Here is a 19,229-nt window from a genome sequence, read left to right on the forward strand (position 1 = left end):
ATACTTAAAAGTATACTTTTATATACTAGAAAGTGGGCCAATTTAGTCCCAAGGTGTATTGAAATAGTACACTTACAAGTATACTACTAGTACACTGATGTTTGTATACTTACTACATAAGGTATACTTAAAAATATACTTGAACTTTACATAAGTATACTTAATAAAATAAGCTTGAAATATACTACTTTTTTGGTAAGGGTGGTCATGTGATGCAAAATAGTCAACTGCATGAGGTGCTCCATGCAAAATAAAGCTGCATTTATTTGGCTATTGTTACATTATTGTTCTTTTAAAATTTGTTTTCAAATGTTTGATCAAATGAGGGAACAGTTTCTTCCTATTTTAACAGTAGAAATTGTCACAGAGCAGTGAAAATGCCTGAGGCATAAATCTCTAAATGAATTCCTTGGTAACCCTGAATACAAGAAGACATTTAAAGGTGAAATATCACGAAAATCTGACTTTTTCCATGTTTAAATGCTATAATTGCGTCCCCGGTGCATCTACCAAACCATAAAATGTTAAAAAGAACAACCCAGTTAATTTTCTTTTGGTAAGCCTTTCTCTGTAAGCTTGTGAAAAAAACAAGCCGCTCAGATTTTGTTCCCCCGTGACGTAAAAAGGGATCTTATTATAATATTACTGCCCCTTAATCTGCAAGTTTCCATCACGTCGCAACCATTGTGTTTTCACAAGTGACAACGGTGTACCAGTTCTGACGCCATGGCGAAAGTTCAAGAAAAGCATGCTAACTATTCTGTCTTTGGCTGCACTTACGAGCAGCACACTGTTTAGAGTCCCAGCCTCAGAGGAGACAAGAGAGCAGTGGATTTATTGATTTATTTACTGTATTATGCTGCTGCCACACAGATCTAATATAAACATGCAATTTCTTTCCCAGCTGTTTACCTTCACAGACATAACAGCCTTTTTTTGCAACTCGTGTTTTTAACATAAACTTGTGTGTATTTGAGAGTTTAACCGCAATAAGACATGAAAGAGAACTTAGTTTAGTACTCACATGCTGTGTGACAGCCGCTTTCTGTGTGCGTGCTTTGGATGTGTGTGCTCAGAAAATCGTATATCAGAAGTTTAAACTAATATGTTTTAAAATGCATGATTTCTGCGTGTTAGACATGATAATCAAAACCAAACAGATGTGTTTTAGCAGAGTATCTGAGATAAGAGCTTTAATGGCACAGCCATATTCTGGAAAAGGGTCAGGGAGCAGTAGCTCATTTGCATTTAAAGAAACATGAACAAAAACATCCTGTTTCTGCTTCCACTCAAAATAGGCATTTTTAAAATGATATAATAAATGATCTGTGGGGTATTTTGATCTGAAACTTCACAGACACCTGAGACTTATATTACAAATTGTAAAAAGGGGCATAATAGGTCTCCCTTAATTAATTAATTAATTTTCTTCCAATGATGATACAAGCTTTATAATGGTCGTGAGTTTAGTAACTCCCCATTTTCTATGTTAAAACATCTTTGGACTGAACCACCAGCTTTTTTGATAGCAGTATTGATTTTTCACCACTGGAATTGTATTGCAACTATTGCATTCAATAATCACTAATTAGTAGCCATGGACTAAAAAGGGAAGCAGACTGAGATAATATAACACCATGTCTATGAAACACTTCAACTAAATAATGTACATCTGTTTCTATATATTTTTTCACTTTCTTCCTTCATCTGTCATTACACTCACCTTTCTATCCTAAAATCAGTTAATTACCTTCAAATTAAATATGAACAGCCTTTCATGCTCATACTTTTTGCATTACAAATCAGTTTGATTGCTTGGCCTTAGCCTAAAAAACTAAGTTATTTCTTCACAGTTTATCTTTAGACAAACATCACATATACTTCATATATATATCAAGAAACTGCATTCATTTCTGACATTTCTCTGTTTCTCTGTAAAGTTAATGTTTTATGCTTTCTGTTTATGAATTCATATGAATATCAAAACCACATATAGCCGATTTCTTGTAATCACATCTGAACTCCAGTCTTGTGTCCTCAATCCTCAAGTCTTGTGAAACTTTTGATTAATTCTCTTAGTTAAAAAGGAAAAAAAGAGGGAACATACCAAGAAAAACAGCTGTGTTATGGATATATTTATTAATGAATGACTGATATTCACATTGTCATGCATCAAGATATATTCAGGAAATACTTAATACATTATAATCTCTCTTTTTTTCATATTTAAACAACAGATCTCTCTACCAATATTTTGATACTGTGTTTTCACAGGTGCACTAAGTATTCCCTTTTGTCCTCAAGCAGCTTGGTGAAAATGTGTTTGACTGTGTGTGTGGTTAAACGTTACATGTGTTTCCAGTAAAATATCATTATTATTGATTAGATTGAGATGTGAGAATGTCAGGTCAGAAGCATGGAATTCTTGGCATACTCTCTGCAGGCATAAATAGTATGTATATGAGCAATTCTCTTTAGAGCAATGCCATAAGCATATGTTTGAGACCAAATACTGTGGATGATCTGACAATCTTTACACCAGAAAATATTAAAGTCAAGCTTATTTCCTCCTGTTTAAAACACACCCTAAAAAGCTTTTCACACTTTCCAGATCATAAGAATAAAGTGATCATCACTCAAACTGCAACAAGATTTAAAATACAGCGCATGGAAGTTTCTATGACTATATAAAGCGTATCAATATTTAAAGACGCAAGTGCTGTTCAGTTTCTGAAAAATCGGTGGCTTGTTGCTAAACTTGCCGTTGCATTTTACATCACACCGACCATTAACACAGAGCACGTTTTTGCATTTAAAAAATGTGGGGAGCAGGGTAGAGAATGGTAAAAAGACTCTCATAACCCAGAATTCAAACGATGCTAACCTTTTATATATTAAACTTGAGAAACACTGCTTTCCATGGCTAAAAGTGCACAATAAAAGATTATTTCCATATTTTCTTTTCATATCTATTGAAATGATAATTTATGAAATTATGTACTTATTTTTGCAAGAATGCAAGATACATTAGTGTGTGCTTTTGAGAACCACTTTGACACAGTTTGGCTTACTTCTTGTTAGCCAATTGAATAACTTTGAACAAGCATTTAAATTCATTATTTATAAATTCACATTATTTGCAGCTGTCTCACTGGCCTGCATCACATCAAGTAGGCCAAAAAAGCTAAATTGGCAGCACTTTGTCTTCTCTTTATTACTTTTTAATATTTTTTCTGTGAACATTATCATGAATAAACATTATTTTAGACATTAATATGCCAAAACCCATTTTAGTCATCACAAAATGTATCTTTTTGTCAAAGTAACAGTTTATTAAAGTGAGTAAGACTTACACTTTCCAGATATTCTCTGAATACCTTTTAAATTATGTTGCTAGGTAGCGCTGTCTCAGTCTGCTTACATGTGCACTTGCGGTATTGGACCTAATACATAAAACATCGATCTGGCTGTTGATTACATATGGGTTTACTTTCAGGTGAGAACTCACAGGACACCTGATTCTGTATGAGAAATCTGCATCTAAGCCTTTGTCACAGTATCTGTCCGACATGAGAAAACACAGTTACAGTGCAATGGTATAATGTCATATTGCATGCTCTTTCCTGAAACTAATCTTGATCTAATAAAAAGTGTGTGGAACTCTTTTCCCCGTTTGGCTTCTAATACTTTATTTTTACCAATTTTAATCAGTTCATTTCTTTCAGTGATTGACTCATGATTTTGTGATAGTGTGTTGAAAGAATACTGAGATTACTGCCTAAGCCAGTGTTGGAGCCTTTTGTGCTTTGCTTGGATTTAGTGCTGACATTTTACTGGCTGTTACAGCAGCGGCAGAAAATCAGATTCAACATATTTCTGTACGAGAATGGATTATGTCCAGATATCACTGTGGAACTCATGATGGTTAAGACTGATATTTAAAACAGTTGCAGTTGAGACTTATTGGATACGCATGCAACAGAAGGCAGTTAGTCTGTTACTATGCATTCGTCTTTCTGAAAGCTCACAGCATGCGACTAGATAAAGATTCCATTTGATATCTAAAGGTAAATGTATTTGTAGAGCGCTGCTGTATGTGTGGCCGTTATGACCTGCAGGTTTGAGTCCTCGTCCTCACATCGGGGTGGTGATCCAGGACATCTGTTGAAGCTGACCAGTTTTGGGAGGTCAAAATGAGTGTTTGTCATATAATGTAATGACAGTGGCATAATGTGGTCGGGGCTGTTGCTTGAATTCGCAAATAAAGTGCAGTGTAAAGATGTATTTAGCAGGCCCGCTTTCTTATAAGGCCTGGGACAACATTCCCAGCCGTCCAGCCCTAAATACGTCTGTCTCCTATCAAACTAGCATATGCCATCATCTTTTTTGTGCCTTATCTTTTGTTTTCTTTAGTCCCCCAGGCGAAAAATCCAAGGACAACTACATTTTGTGCTATTTCTTTCTCACACATACACAGATGACCTAATGCAGGCAAAGGGGACTTTCCAGCATAGTTGTGCAGATGATGCAAACTATTGGAATGTGTTATGTTGATCTGATAGCAAAACCTGTTATCAACAATCAATGCAATATCACACATGGGCAAAATTAAGGTTAAACGGGGCTACATTTTATTCAATAAATGGGAGAGATAATGGTTCAAAACATCATATGTGTGTGTGTGTATATATACAGTGTATATATATATATATATATATATATATATGTGACCCTGGACCACAAAACCAGTCTTAAGTCGCTGGGGTATATTTGTAGCAATAGCCAAAGAATACATTGTATGGGTCAAAATGATCAATTTTTCTTTTATGCCAAAATTCATTAGGATATTAAGTAAAGATCATGTTCCGTGAAGATATTTAGTGAATTTCCTACTGTAAATATATCAAAACTTAATTTTTGATCAGTAATATGCATAGCTAAGAACTTCATTTGGACAAGTTTAAAGGCGATTTTCTCAGTATTTAGATTTTTTTGCACCCTCAGATTCCAGATTTTCAAATAGTTGTATCTCAGCCAAATATTGTCATATCCTACCAAACATAAATGGAAAGCTTATTTATTCAGCTTTCAGATGATGTAGAAACCTTAATTTCGAAAAATTGACACTTATGACTGGTTTTGTGGTCCAGGGTCACACACACACACACACACACACACACACACACATATATATATATATATATATATATATATTTATATTTCAGGCTTCTATGTGCAGGTTCAATAATTTCACTTTAATGGCAGTGAATAGGTTCCTTTCATTGCCATAAAGTGAAATAACTGAACACAAACATAGGAGCATATATTTATTTATTTATTGAAAACGGTAGGCAACAAATGCTGAATACTAACTGTCACAAGGAGGCTACACTGTCATGTGAATTAATTGTGAGGTATAGTAAGCTAATTGCATACAATGACAAACATGTAATCTAAGATGTAATTAAAATAATAACATTTAATTTAGGCTGTTTTTGAGACAAGACATGATTTTTAATGTTTAAGTGTTAAATCAATCAAAAGTGGAGGAATAAAAAGAGGGATAAAAAGTCAAGTGAAACTGATAAATAAATAAATTTGAAAAAAATTAATGAAGAAAACCCCTCAATTTTTGATTCCTTAAATGAGTGTAGACGAATGAGTACATACAGTACAATAGGTGGCGATATAAGCTTCCGTTGGTTCTCAGAGTTTGAAACCTTAAGGAGAAGAAATAGTAGGAAGCGTTTCGCTCTTGGGTTTAATGATACCTGCCTTGGGAAGATTACCGGTAAATGTCATTCCATCTCTTCTTACAAACTTTCTCCGCTCACAAGCACTCAAAAGAATATCGTCTGTCGGTAAGAAATGCAATGAAGTCATTCAAATGTCACAGCCGTGTTAAAGCTTTGAACTTTGTGTTTAAAGTCGTAGGTAGATTTAATGAATGGGCGTTATACGGATTTACTAGTGATTATATTGAAGACCTTCACAATTTAGAAATGTCAATAAGAAATTATCCAGTGACAAGCTTTGATTCTAGATAATAAAACGTTGTCAGTGATGCTTGAATGTAAATTACCTGCACTTTGCTCTATTCTATTCTATTCTATTCTATTCTATTCTATTCTATTCTATTCTATTCTATTCTATTCTACTGTTTTGTATGCAAAACAATGTATTCAAACTGAACTCCAGTGTTCAGTGTGTTGTCCGTACTTGCTCATACTTCTGCTATTCTGTTCTATTCTGTTCTATTCTGTTCTATTCTATTCTGTTCTGTTGTTTCTGTATGCATGTTGAGCCTGAACTGAATGATCTGAACAAAGGACTTAAGAAGATAACAGACTCTAAACTCCAATGTTCAGTGTGTTGCAAGCTGTCATTTTGGCATTTGGTGTCAGAGGTCGACTTTCATCACACAGCAGTTCTGCTGCCTTTTTGAGCGATGATTGCAGGGATTCTGGGACAGAGTTCTGCAGCTTGTGACCATAATCAATAAAGGCTGATTCAACCTTTTTTTTTTTTAGCTGTGTTTTGCTGTGCATTTAATCAGAAACTTGTAGTTGCTGTCTTAGTTATTACATTTATCTTGTTTTTTCTGATTAAGAAAATTGCTTTAATAAATTTTTTTCATATGATATATTACCTTAATACCTTCCCTTTTGGCATTTATCTCTTATTGGTTAGTTGTATTGTGGTAGGTTTTATATAATATAATCAGTCGCTTTTGTCTGGTTTCTTTATTTAGGCCCAGAACTGTGTAGAGCTGATCCGGTTGATGTGATGTGCAGTCCAGGATCGGGGGGGCCGGCAGAGGACGCCTCTGTAGAGTATGTGTACTGCAGAGGAGCAATAACAGAGCTGCTTAAATATGGACCAACAGACCTGCACGCTGCCATCAAAAGCCCCAATCCTCCCAAAATGCTCATCCTTGTCATTCCAGGTAGGATGGGTCAAGTTATCCACCTGTCAAGAATATACTAAATATACAATATTGTATTATATATTTAGTTAATGTAAATTAGGAAAAAAGAACAGTTCAGACATTCCTTTATACTGTATTTTAATATACCATTTGTATAGAATGTATTCTAAAATAAGTAATATTTCTGTATCAACTGGCTCATTTGATTAGTTCAAAAATGTGGATTCATTCAGTAACAAACAGTGCTGTGTGTAGTTCAGACAGGCAAAACAGTTCTGCTGTGGCTTTGTTTGGAACTATTTTCATTGGTGAAATTGAACAAAACAGGCAATACTGACAATATTGTGTCCAAAATGTAACATGATATTAACTTCTTTCTTTTTTTTTTTGAATTGTTGAATAAAATGAATATAATATTTGCAATAGGGAAAAACAGCATTCTTGCTCGTGTGATATTGCTAAACGGTATCACATGATTTAAGACAAAACCCCACAGGGACATTTTTTGCCCTCATATCTTGAATTTTAGGGTCATATAAAGGCTCACTGTGCAGTTTTCAAGAGCAACAGGTCTAGGTTGGGGCAGATGCATTAAATGCCTTAATTTTAGCCCTTTTTTCCCATAATTAATCTCGCCCAATTAACCTGTTAAATAGTCAGCCCTAATTATAATATATTTTATATTTTAAAATAGTGTTTTGTATGATATCTTATATTTTTATATTATATTTTATTCCTTTTAGCTCCTCTTAATTAGTACATGCTAGTCCAGGACTTCATCTCAATGATTCAACAATGCCAAAAATTCATGTAAAAATACATATTCGGCCCTCAAAGTTTTTAATATATATTGCACAATGCCATATGTTATGTTATGTTATGTTATGTTATGTTATGTTATGTTATGTTATATTTTATTATATACATTTGAGACAGCCCAAAATATCCAACTTGAGTATTGCTATGTACAATGTCTGTTTTATTTTTTATTTTGCAGTTTCTATATATATATTATTTTTGAAAGTTACATTTTGAATGTCAGGCATTGTTTGCGTGAACTTTAAATCTTTTAACATTTTGCTCAGCTTCAAAGCCTATGACTTCACTACCATAATTAAGACCAAAAGCACCAAATAAACCTGTCTTGAGGCGAAATGCATATCGTAGACTGAGCTGTGTTAGGTTTTGGTTTCCAAGGCATAAATAAACATAACTAATGAAACTAGCCAAATTTGTGTAGCAATGATTGGTACACAGGTGGGTGAGTGCGTCACAGCTATCTGAAGCATGGGACATAACACAGTGCAACAGATGCAGGGGATATGAGGAAAAGTTCAGCGCAGTCGGGAGTCTACCTTTTTTACACTTGGCCCTGGGTCAAGAGGAAAACCCCTGTGGAAAATGGCTCTACGGGCCACCACTCTTCCCCTGACAGCAGCTTCTAACACATTGACTTCATGGAAAAGCTGTGTAGCTCAGGAGCAGATGTTAAGCACTAAAAATATTGTTTCAGATTATTTCACCTAGTAAGAAAAACTATGTTCATGAACAAATCAGGCCCGTTTTGTGAGCCAAATTGTCCAATTCATTGAAAAACTCTGCCTCAGATACGAATCTGTTGGAGTAAAATGCACGTTATATGCTGATTTAATGATGCTTTTTTTTGAAGATTGAACGGTCCAGTCCCATTCATTGTAATGACATGGAAAGAGCGACCAGTAAAATTGTTCAAAATATATTCTTATGTTATGTTCCACGAAAGAAAGCAAGTCATACATGTTTGGAATGACATGAGGGTGAGAAAATGACAGAATTGGGCTCAATTCCAGTTGAACTGAACAAGAGACGCTCAAAAAATGTCTGTGGCACGAAACTTCACATCTCTTATCATCTCTTGTGATTTTTACAGTTACAGAACATATTTTCCACAGATATAGCTGTTTATGAGTGTTCATAACAAAGACAGCTTAGTTTTGCTGAAAGCCACCATGCCCAGGCAGTCGGCATGTGTTTATGATTCAATGAATTACTGGATAGCACGTTTTTTATAGTTGTCCTCTTAAAGCAGTTTAGCTGTCAGTGAAGCATCTTACGATGTCACTAAATTTTATACTTACGAAATCTCATCTCCCAGTTCCTCTTTGTTTATCCATCTCCAAAAATAGAAAGATGGCAAAGTCTCTTTATTCTCATTCTTGAACAATTTATACTATCATTCAAAAGTTTGGGGTTGGTACATTTTTTTAATTTTTTAAATGTTTTTGAAAGAAGTCTCTTATGCTTTTATTACAATTTAAAATAACCGTTTTCTTTTTGAAAACCATTAAACATGTAATTTATTCCTGTGATGTAAAGCTGAATTTTCAGCAGCCGTTACTCCAGGCTTCATTGTCACATGATCCTTCAGAAATCATTCTAATATGCTGATTTGCTGCTTACGAGACATTTCTTATTATTATCAATGTTGAAAACAGATGTGCTACTTAATATTTTTGTTCAGGATTCTTTGAAAAATAGTCCAAAAGAACAGCATTTATTTTAATATAAATCTGTTGTAACATTTGATGAACGTCTTTATAAATATATTTACTGTCAGTTTTGATCAATTGAATGTCCTTGCTGAATAAAAGTACTAATTTATCTCTTTTAACCAAAAAAAAGTACTGACCAGTCTTATTTAAATGACAGCGTACATAGCACTTTTTAAATTCCTGACATAAGCTATTGGAAAAAAAGAGAAACCCCAACTGCAGATGTCCTGCAGAGAGAGCACGGTCAAACTGATGACCTTAAAGAGGGCCGCTTTTCTCCAGGCTCTGAATGTCACTGAGCATTGTGCTCAATAGACTCTTTATGGGAAATGGAGAGCCCATACGCCGACACTGTTATTGTAGAACCTGTGCCCTTTTCTCCAGAGATAACGGCAATAATCTCTGCAGTCTGGCCAGAGGCAGCCTTGGCTCTTATATCCGCCAGGGCAGGCACAGGTGCTACAGTTTTAATGGGTTCACTCTGTAAGAATGAGGAATGGTGCTGTATTATTGAAACGAGCACAGTGACTGAAGAAAGTAGAAGGATACAAACACAAATAATATTTTATTTGCAATGGCCCATTGGCAAATTTTTTTTTTTTTTTACATTATATAGTTTTATTACACCAGCTTAGTATAAATGATACCAAATTGAACCTTTTTATTGCATGGTGTAACAAAGCAATCATGCATACTGAGATTTGTGTGTGCGATGCATAAATGCTAAATCACCTCAGTTTATATAGCATGCTAACCGTGTTAACTGACTAAACCACTGGATGGCAGCAGGTTTGCTGTGCTATTGCTGATTTTGTATGTCCCCTGCCGAGCATGAAGTGTTTCGTGTCGTTTCCTATTTTTATTCCTATTTCCTAGCTTTACAGTGGAAATGTAATGGTACATAATTAGCCAGTTAGCATTAATTATTTTAGCAGTCAGTTTAACAATTATTTTTGTTGTTTTATAGGAACTGTCTATTTGAAATCTTTCTTTTAGAGAGCTTTTAAACCAATTTCTGAGGGATCTTTAAACTGTTATCTACACGTTGTTCATATTCGATCTGTATCAAATGTATTTTAGATATGTTTTTATCTAAATGTCCCACTGTCGATAACAAATTGTCATGTTTTTAGCTAAAGTACAACAGACTTAAAGGTGATCTTGTCTGACCTTGAAGAATGTATAATGATTTATAAATATAAGGAAGGATATTTTATATATTAAATTGTAAAAGAAAATTGTTCAGCCTATTATCATTTTAAAAGAAGAAAAAATGCTTATGATGAGTCCTATTTAAAGCACTGGGTCAGGGATAGCTATCCAGATGGTTTTGATTTATAGGAACCTGCTGTGCAAAGCACTCTGCTTGTCCCACCAGCTGCATCCAATAGCCCACAGTATCACATTGTTTGATAATTCATAATAATCTTACAAAGATTCCTCTTTCCTTTGCCAACTTTAGACAGTATGTTGGTTTCCACTTGAGGATGAGGCACACTGTGTTCACAGAGTTAATCAGTGTGAACTTTACTCTAACCTATGTTCCTAATAACATGGCCTTTTTTATCACCAAAAGTTTCCAAGGGGTTTCCCTCTCTTTTTGGATATGGAAACTAATATTTATGTCAGTGTTCATGGCTCATGCATGGAAGAACTCCACTCCAGCCAACTCTGCTGACCACCTTGCAACTATATGAAATTATATGAACATTCTGCAATTATGATTCTCTTGCTAGCATTTCATGAGCAGGTGGATCAGGAGTTATGATGGGCTTGCCAAGGAGGTTATTATTTTTGCTTTTTCATGCATTTCTGGGATTTTTGGCATAATGCTTTTAGGAATGTTACCCGGAGGTTGTATTTGATTGCCAGTCCAGCAATGACCTTTTACCCTCCCCTCTAGTCTTGCATAGCAAGTCCTTAACTCTTTATTATTTTAAGAGATTTTAGAATGTAATAAATTGTTGATTTGGTCCTCAAGAAACATTTCTTATTATTTACAATGTTAAAAAGAGTGCTGCTTAATATTTTGGTGAAAAAATTTATCATTTTTTCAGGACTCTTTAATTGATAGAAATTTCAAAAGAACAGTTTTTTTTAAATAGATTTTTATATATGAGTTTAATGTCACTTTTGATCAGTTTAATGTGTGCTTGCTGAATAAAAGTGTTTTTTCCTTAAAAAAAAAAATGACTGACCACAAAAGTTTGAATGATAGTGTTTATTGCCCATTTATAATAGAAGCTTCTCTGACTTTTCACATGTAAGGTGGTTTCTTTCTTAAGTCTAGTGTCTGATGGTGTTCTAAATAGCCTCACAATCACAAATGCACAAATGTGTGTAAATGCTATTTATTAGTGAGTTTGACATATTGAAATATTTTATGGAACATGCTTGTATTAACTTTGAGTTTTTGTGCTGTTTTCCTTATTTGTTTGAAAAGTAACCTCAGACAATACGGTAAGGCACATTTATTGGGCCAGTTGAGTTTAAACTGACTGTTATATTAAAAATACCTATTGTGGTATTCTCTATTGATTCGTAAATTGTTCCTCATCCATCCAAACTTTTCCACCTCCTGACGTTTGATAACTCCCCTATTGCCTTTTATCCTGGATTACAATACCTCTTGAATAGATTGAAACAACCCTCAGAGGGCAATCTGTCAGGAGATCTGGCTATAGTCACCCTTGTGTCTGCATGTTTGCCAGAGTCAATAAGCATTTTCACTTGTTCCTCTCTTTCTGCAGACTGGATCAGCTTTATGGCATGTTGGAGCTAATAAGTTAAAGACAACTTCACACACTGTCTGCAAGAAACGAATTCCAGCACTTGCTAATGCCTTCCTTACGGCAGGTCTCCTTAACCTGTTTAACTCCATTCCTGTTTTTGTCTGCTTTAATGCTATTAAATGGTGGTATCTTTTGACAGACATTTTCTATGAAAGATTAAACGCTAAAATGTTCTGTTTAATGCAGGGTTATTATAGTTAACTAAAACCAGTAAAAAAAACTTTTTTTCCTTGAAATAAAATAAACTTCAACTGAAATAAAATGAAAAAAACAACATTTTATTTTAGCTTGTTGCCAAAAGCAATATTTCTCATTTTTATTTAAACTTGATGTTCTAAAATAAAAAAATTAATAAAATAAAAAAAACATTAAAACAGCTAATAAAAAAGCCAAAAGCAAAAAATAAAACTACTAAAACTTTAACTAAAATTAAAATGAAAACAGAATATATATAAAACATAATTCAAAACTATAATAGTATCTCAATGATACTAAATTAACACTGGTTTAATGCAACATTCACAAACTAAACCGGAAGGAGACTCTTTATTCGAGTGCCAAGTTCCTCAATATTTTCAACTCAGCATTTTATTTTTTGATATCCACAAGGGTCCTACATCACTTCTGGTGTTTATGCGTTCATTTAGTGACTTCCCTTGTGTGTATTTGTGAATCGGTGTGGTTGGTAAGCAAGCAGAATGGGGTGTGTGTGTGACAGAGGGAGAGACAAAGTGAGAGTGCGTCCTGCACCTGCAGGGCTACGTCAGTGGTGTGGTAGTCCAGGCAGCCTTGGGGTCAGAGACGGCAGGCAGGGTATCTGTTTAATGTCCCGGTGAGCAGCCCTGAATTTATGAACTCAGGGAGAGAGGGAAATGATAACGTGTGGGAGAGGAGAGGATAGCTCATGCTTCTGTCTTCTTTTTCTGGTAGGAATGCCTCCTTTGCATTCTTTCTCCCCACACAGAGGCAAACACTAGTGCGGTCTCACTGTAAGCTCTGTGATGTCCATATAGAGAGGCTGTTATAGTCTTAACACGGGAACAAAACAGACACAATTACCAAGGGGGAGGAGATCTTTTATTTCCCTGGTGTACTAATACACGCACAAAAACCAAAGGTAACACTTTAGTATAGGGACCAGTGTCACTATTAACTAGTTGCTTATTAGCATGCCTATTATTAACACATTGGCTGTTTATTAGTACTTATAAAGCACATATTCTGCATGACCATATTCTACATCCCAAATCCTATCCAAAACCTAAACTTAACAACTACATTACTAACTATTAATAAGCAGCAAATTAGGAGATTATTCAGGAAAAATCATAGTTAATGGTTTGTTAATAGCGAGAATTGGACCTTAAAAAAAGAGTCATAAGTGAGACTATTCAAACATGGTGCAACACAACAAAGTATAAGTTTAAGGTCACCCAAAATTGAATATTCTGTCATTTACTCACCATGTATGACTTTCTTCTGTGAAACAAAAATGGGAGTTATTTATAATGACGCTTCCAAGCTCCACATAATGAAAGTGAATGGTGATCATGGCAGTCAAGGAAGATTTTCAGTGAATAACCAAAATATTGGTTCAATCCTCATGGTACCTTATTTGGTAGGGATGCATAATATGTTTGTACAATATTGGTTATGAGCTGCTATTAGATTTTTAATTTAAATATTGCTATTTTTAATTTATTGGTATCAGTTGAAACTGGATATTTCATTGTTCAGCTTATTTTCCTGTTTTTACATTTTGTTTACTAATACATGTGTGTATATATAATTTATCAGTTATCTGCATTGTTTATCTGTTATATATAATAATTTATCGGTAATCTGTCATAACATAAATGCATCAGTATCAGCCTGAATTTTAATATTAGTGCATCCCTAATGAGAGTAACTGGTGACAGACGTTAATTTGTTTAAATTTAAATTTAAATTTCGGTCTCTGCCTCACACAAGCTGTATTAGCTGTTTCAGAATGAACAAGTTATAATGGACTGTTCTTACAATGCATCCCTTGTGGCGCTTCACAGCTCCTGGTCTCCATCCACTTTTATTGTATGGAAGAAAGAAAGTCATACGGGTCTGGAACGACATGAGGCCAAGAGGCATCAAGTAAATGATGACAAGATTTTCCCATGAATTTCAGCTTCACATCTGCATCATGTCAAGAAACAAGGCATTTTGTTGGTTGCTTGGTTTCTCTGAGCAGAGTAATCATGCCCACAGTAAAATCTCATTGGACCGGCAACATAGTGAAAATTCATCTGATTGTCTGTGGTTTTATTGCTTTCAGTTTTGTGCAGCATTTTCACCTACGGTGTGGACAGAAAAATTGGAAAGCGGGTGTAATTATCGGCTAGATCAAGGGTGGAGCAGTGTTTAAATCTGTAGAGCACTTGTCTCCTCTTCCACCTCCCCTGCCCCTATAGATGAAATCTATCCGTGGGCCCATGTGTGACAGTGCATTCTTTGATTCCATCTGCCTTTAGAGCGAGAGAGCCTGTGACTTTATTGTGGTGACTGGTTGGGAAAAACCTGCCATTTCTAATAACACTGGCTTGAAGCAGTTCGTACTTTGAGCATGTCAAGGTCCATCTGAAAAAGATTTGGGAACCCTCAGCATGAATAAAAACATACAAATGGATTTAATCAGTTCGAAAAGGGCTCGGAAGGGCTGCTGTTGGCCCTCGCCGCTCATATCAGTGCAGCATATCTCTGCGAACACTGCCCCTGCTGTGAAGACTGGGACGGACAGTGGAAAACTGTGCTTAACTAGTCTTGCTTTAACCCTATAATGCCTTTTGTGTCATACTGTATTTGATGCATGAATTTCTAGGCCTCTAAAATATTGACATGATCAAAATAGCTGAAAAACCTGTTGCACTCAATTATATTTTTTAGCAAATAAAGGGCAGTCTAGTGTGAAAACGTCCAAAAACAACCCCCCCTTCAGGTCATGGTACACATGTCTTTTTGCTGTAAAAGCTAAAGTAAACATACTAATAACCTTTATATTGTTCTTTTTTAACATTTCAAGATGAACACTTACCGGACTGAGGCAACTTGATTATTTCTACATTATTTTTTATAAAACAAGCTTTTGAAGAATGTTTATTTGTACATCTCTAGTCATCACTGTATTCTTTGCATTATGTTTTACCCCCCACTTTTGAAACTACAGTGCTTTGATATTTGTAGTGTGCTATACAGTTACAAAAATCTCGGTAGCACTTTATTTTACAGTCCTGTTCCTCATGAACATACTATGTACTTATTATAGTAATTACAATAGCTAGGTAATAACTAGGTACTAACCCTGAACCTACCCCCTAAACCTAACCCTACCCCATGTAGTTACCTTATATTACCAGAACTTTCTTAGGTAGGTACACTGGAAGTACACTGTAAGGACATGTAAGTACACGTACTGTAAAATAAAGTACAACCAAAATCTCTTTGATTTCTCATTACAAGCAGAATTTCATGGTATACAACTGTATACCTTGTTTCATATTTTTGCTCAGTTTAGTCCCCTGAATAAACCTGAGCTCTATATTCTCTTTATATAGGCCATAAAAACTTGATTTATCAAATAAGATGCAAAACAAAAACATGTAATATTTTTTTTTTAACATATTTTGTTTAAAGGTTTAATAAACTGTTCCATTCAAAAATGAAGTTTTATCATATGTCACACTGATCTAGTTATTTATTTATCTAGTTAGTTAGTTATGTAGTACTAGTATTAATTTGCATTGTATTGTATATGGGACCATTTTAGAGTTTTACGTTACTTACTTTGTAATATCAGAGTATATTGTGTTTTGCATGTTAATATGAATTGGAAAAGAAAAAATTTGGTTTACTGTTTAGCCTGGATTGTAGTGCCTTGGACTAACTCACAATAGTCCCAAAATGAGTTTAAATATGTCCTATGATGGGTGATTCTTTAACACTTAGCCGATTCAAACATTATTATTCAAACACTGCTGTGATGCATTTACGTGTAATCTCACCTCAGAGAAACACACACAACAATTATGGTAAATGAATCGGCCTGTGAGGCTGTGGCCCATCGATACTCTTTGGAGCGAGAGAGTGAATTCCCTGTGACCACACAGAGTGCCCATTGTTCTGCACTGAAGGCAGCTGGGTATCAGAGATGCCGTTTATCTCCTTATCTCCCCTCACTCACAGTTAACAGAGCTACGTCAGCAGACCTGGAACAGACGTCTGCTCTTGTATAAACAATGAACACCATGTCTCACAACAATCTTTATATTGAAGTGAAAATTTAGCTAAATTAAGTTTTCACCTTTCCACAGGTAACCCAGGTGTGGTGGGCTTCTACAAGACATACATGTGGACGCTGTATCAGACGTTCATCCGGAGATATCCAGTGTGGGCCGTGAGCCATGCCGGACACTGTATGCCTCCAGAAACCTATGATATGATTGAAGGTGGGATATTTTCCTCTTTACATACACTACACAGCCAAAAGTACATGTGGACACCTGCTTTCTAATTATCCAGATTTAGCTATTTCAGCGACGCCATTACTAACAGGTGTATCAAATCCAACATGCAGTTACGGTACAGTCCTTCTGAAGGTGAAGTGATCACCTGAAGGGATCAGAAGTGGCCCATATTGAGAACAAAGAAGGACAATCATGTAAGACATATGTTGACATATGATCTGTCTCAATTCTGAGTTGTTCATGGACTTCAAAGTAGCTTGTCGTTTTAAAAGTTAATTCAGAGTGTCAGCCTTTTCAGCTGTGCTGTCTGCAGATGGTCAAAATAGTTTTTCTTCTCATGAGCTAACATTTAAGCACTTCTTAAAGCTTTTTGTGTTTACATAAATGTCATAGAGATAACGATTATAGAGAGATCTGCAGAAATCACTGTTTGCTGTCCTCTGACTCAGCATGATGTCATTACCAGTGTTATAAATGAGACAGTAGATGGCAGCAGATAATTAAGTGACTTTGGTTATTTAGGGGAATAATTGTTTATAATTTTGTAATTTTTAGATATAATTTATTTAGCAATCAAGATATTATTATTATTATTATTATTATTATTATATAATTGTTGAAAATTAAGAATATTATTATTATTAGACTATAATTAATAAATGATATTATTAATAATAATTGTATTCATATAAAATATTAATTGATTTAATTATTATTATTTTTTAAATATTGCTTTTGCTTATCACTTCTTTTTCTCACAATATTGCATGGTTCAGGTTCTTGTATCAATATATGATGTATATAATTTAATTTAATTATGTGTTCTGATTTATATTTACCCAGGCTTAGTTATCACTAATGCTCACTTGAGTAAATTATTAAACACATTATGGTGAAAAACTTGAAAGACTCTCTGAAACCTATTTATTTAGGACATATTTTACATTCATACACAAACACTGCCCGTGAAGTCCCCGACTGACAATTTCAGACACAGCCGCTCTGTCCTGACTGATATGCTGGTTTGTAGTGTCTGACAGGTTGCGGGATGCTCCTCCTGGAATCCTTTCACAGAGCGCACCGTAAGGTGGAATGCATTCAGCACTGACGAGCGAGCCAAGCTGTGTCTCCCTCCTCTGCCTGAACCAGTATATGAAAGTCCAGCATGTTCATCCATAAAGCAGCATGGACGTTTTTATTGAGCTCGCTACGTGGGAAAGACATTACCAAGCCCTCACCTGTAATAAGACAAACCACATGCAGATGGCTGGGATCACCAAAAACAGCATTTCTACTGGCTCGCTTGATGGATTGGACAGTCTAGGCGAACGCTGGTCACATCAGCTCTACTTTCCGGACAGACAAGCTTGCACTTCTCATATTGTGGTGGATTTGCCACCAGATTAGCAGAAATGTCAATAATCAAATCAGTAGATCTGGCAGAACAAAACTTCCTAAAGAGCATCTGAAATTTTCAGCAATGTTCAGTATATATTATTTTTACAAACTGAAGTATCAAACAATTGCTTTTTTATTGTAAACACATGGAATACTTTTTACCAGAATCACAGTCTTAAAGTATTTAGTGACAGACAGCTGATCTCTGGCTCACACAACAGACGATGACATCCATTGCTGTTCATATCATGTTGTGCAATCACGAGCTGGATGATTAAAAGTCAAAACTCAGCAGCGGATTCAAATGTGCCAAGAGATGACAACAAGCGGCAGGCATTTGCCAAACCAGCGCAGATGAAAGAGGGGACGCAATTAAAAGTTATATTTCATTTCCCCAATCTCGCTATTTGAGTGACATTCTTGATTACCATCAATGGCTGTCTTAAGCAGGGCGGTATCAAATACGCTGGGCTTTTCTTTCCACGGCACATTGTCTTGTTCATCTCAATGATCCATCCCTCATCATGTTCTGCCATTTGGTTCACAGATGCCCCTGTCCAAGGAAATAGCTGCTTGTGTTGCTTCTCATTGCTGAGGATTTAGTATATCAGACTGTAATCAACTGAAAACTGCTAAAGAGATCCTTGAAAGCTTTTGTTTTTTTTATCATGCAGGCATATGCAGATTTTTTTTTTAATGTTAGATTAAATGAACTATTTAAGTGATTGTTCATTGTTTGGATAGTTTCTTTCACTAATTATTTAGATGCTTTCTTTTAGCTTTTGCAGGCTGAAAGAGCAATGTTGGCTTAGCAAATGGCACAACTTGAGGGCGGGACTATCTGTTTGTTTGCCCAATAGCAAACAGGGGGTGTGTCCAAGAAACTATTATTTTTGCTGTTTTGTTTGTGGAAACTAGTGGGACAGAAATTATCTAATTAATATGTAAATAATTAGGGTTATTAACTTATTGTTAACTAAAACTGTTAAAAAATTTTGTTAATTTGAAATAAAAATAAAATAGAATATAGATATCAGATAAAATAACTAAAACCGATCAAAAAATTAAATGTTACAATGGCAACTAA

General features: G+C 35.1%; 1 protein-coding gene across 2 annotated transcripts in view; it reads left to right on the top strand.

Annotated features, from left to right (window-relative positions):
• The first annotated feature begins 5,717 nt into the window (after window positions 1-5,717).
• ldah (lipid droplet associated hydrolase) overlaps window positions 5,718-19,229 on the top strand; it is a 41,361-nt gene continuing 27,849 nt past the window's right edge. Inside the window, exons 1-3 of one of the 2 annotated variants that reach the window (XM_058750165.1) lie at window positions 5,718-5,791; window positions 6,752-6,946; window positions 16,592-16,726. In XM_058750165.1, coding sequence (XP_058606148.1) covers window positions 6,787-6,946; window positions 16,592-16,726 — 295 coding nt within the window. In that variant the 5' untranslated portion in view covers window positions 5,718-5,791; window positions 6,752-6,786. Of the gene's footprint in view, window positions 5,862-6,751; window positions 6,947-16,591; window positions 16,727-19,229 lie in introns of both variants that reach the window. The other variant, XM_058750163.1, reaches the window with a different exon arrangement.

This window comes from Onychostoma macrolepis, chromosome 17 (assembly GCF_012432095.1).
Source record: "Onychostoma macrolepis isolate SWU-2019 chromosome 17, ASM1243209v1, whole genome shotgun sequence".
Taxonomy (NCBI): Eukaryota; Metazoa; Chordata; class Actinopteri; order Cypriniformes; family Cyprinidae; genus Onychostoma; species Onychostoma macrolepis.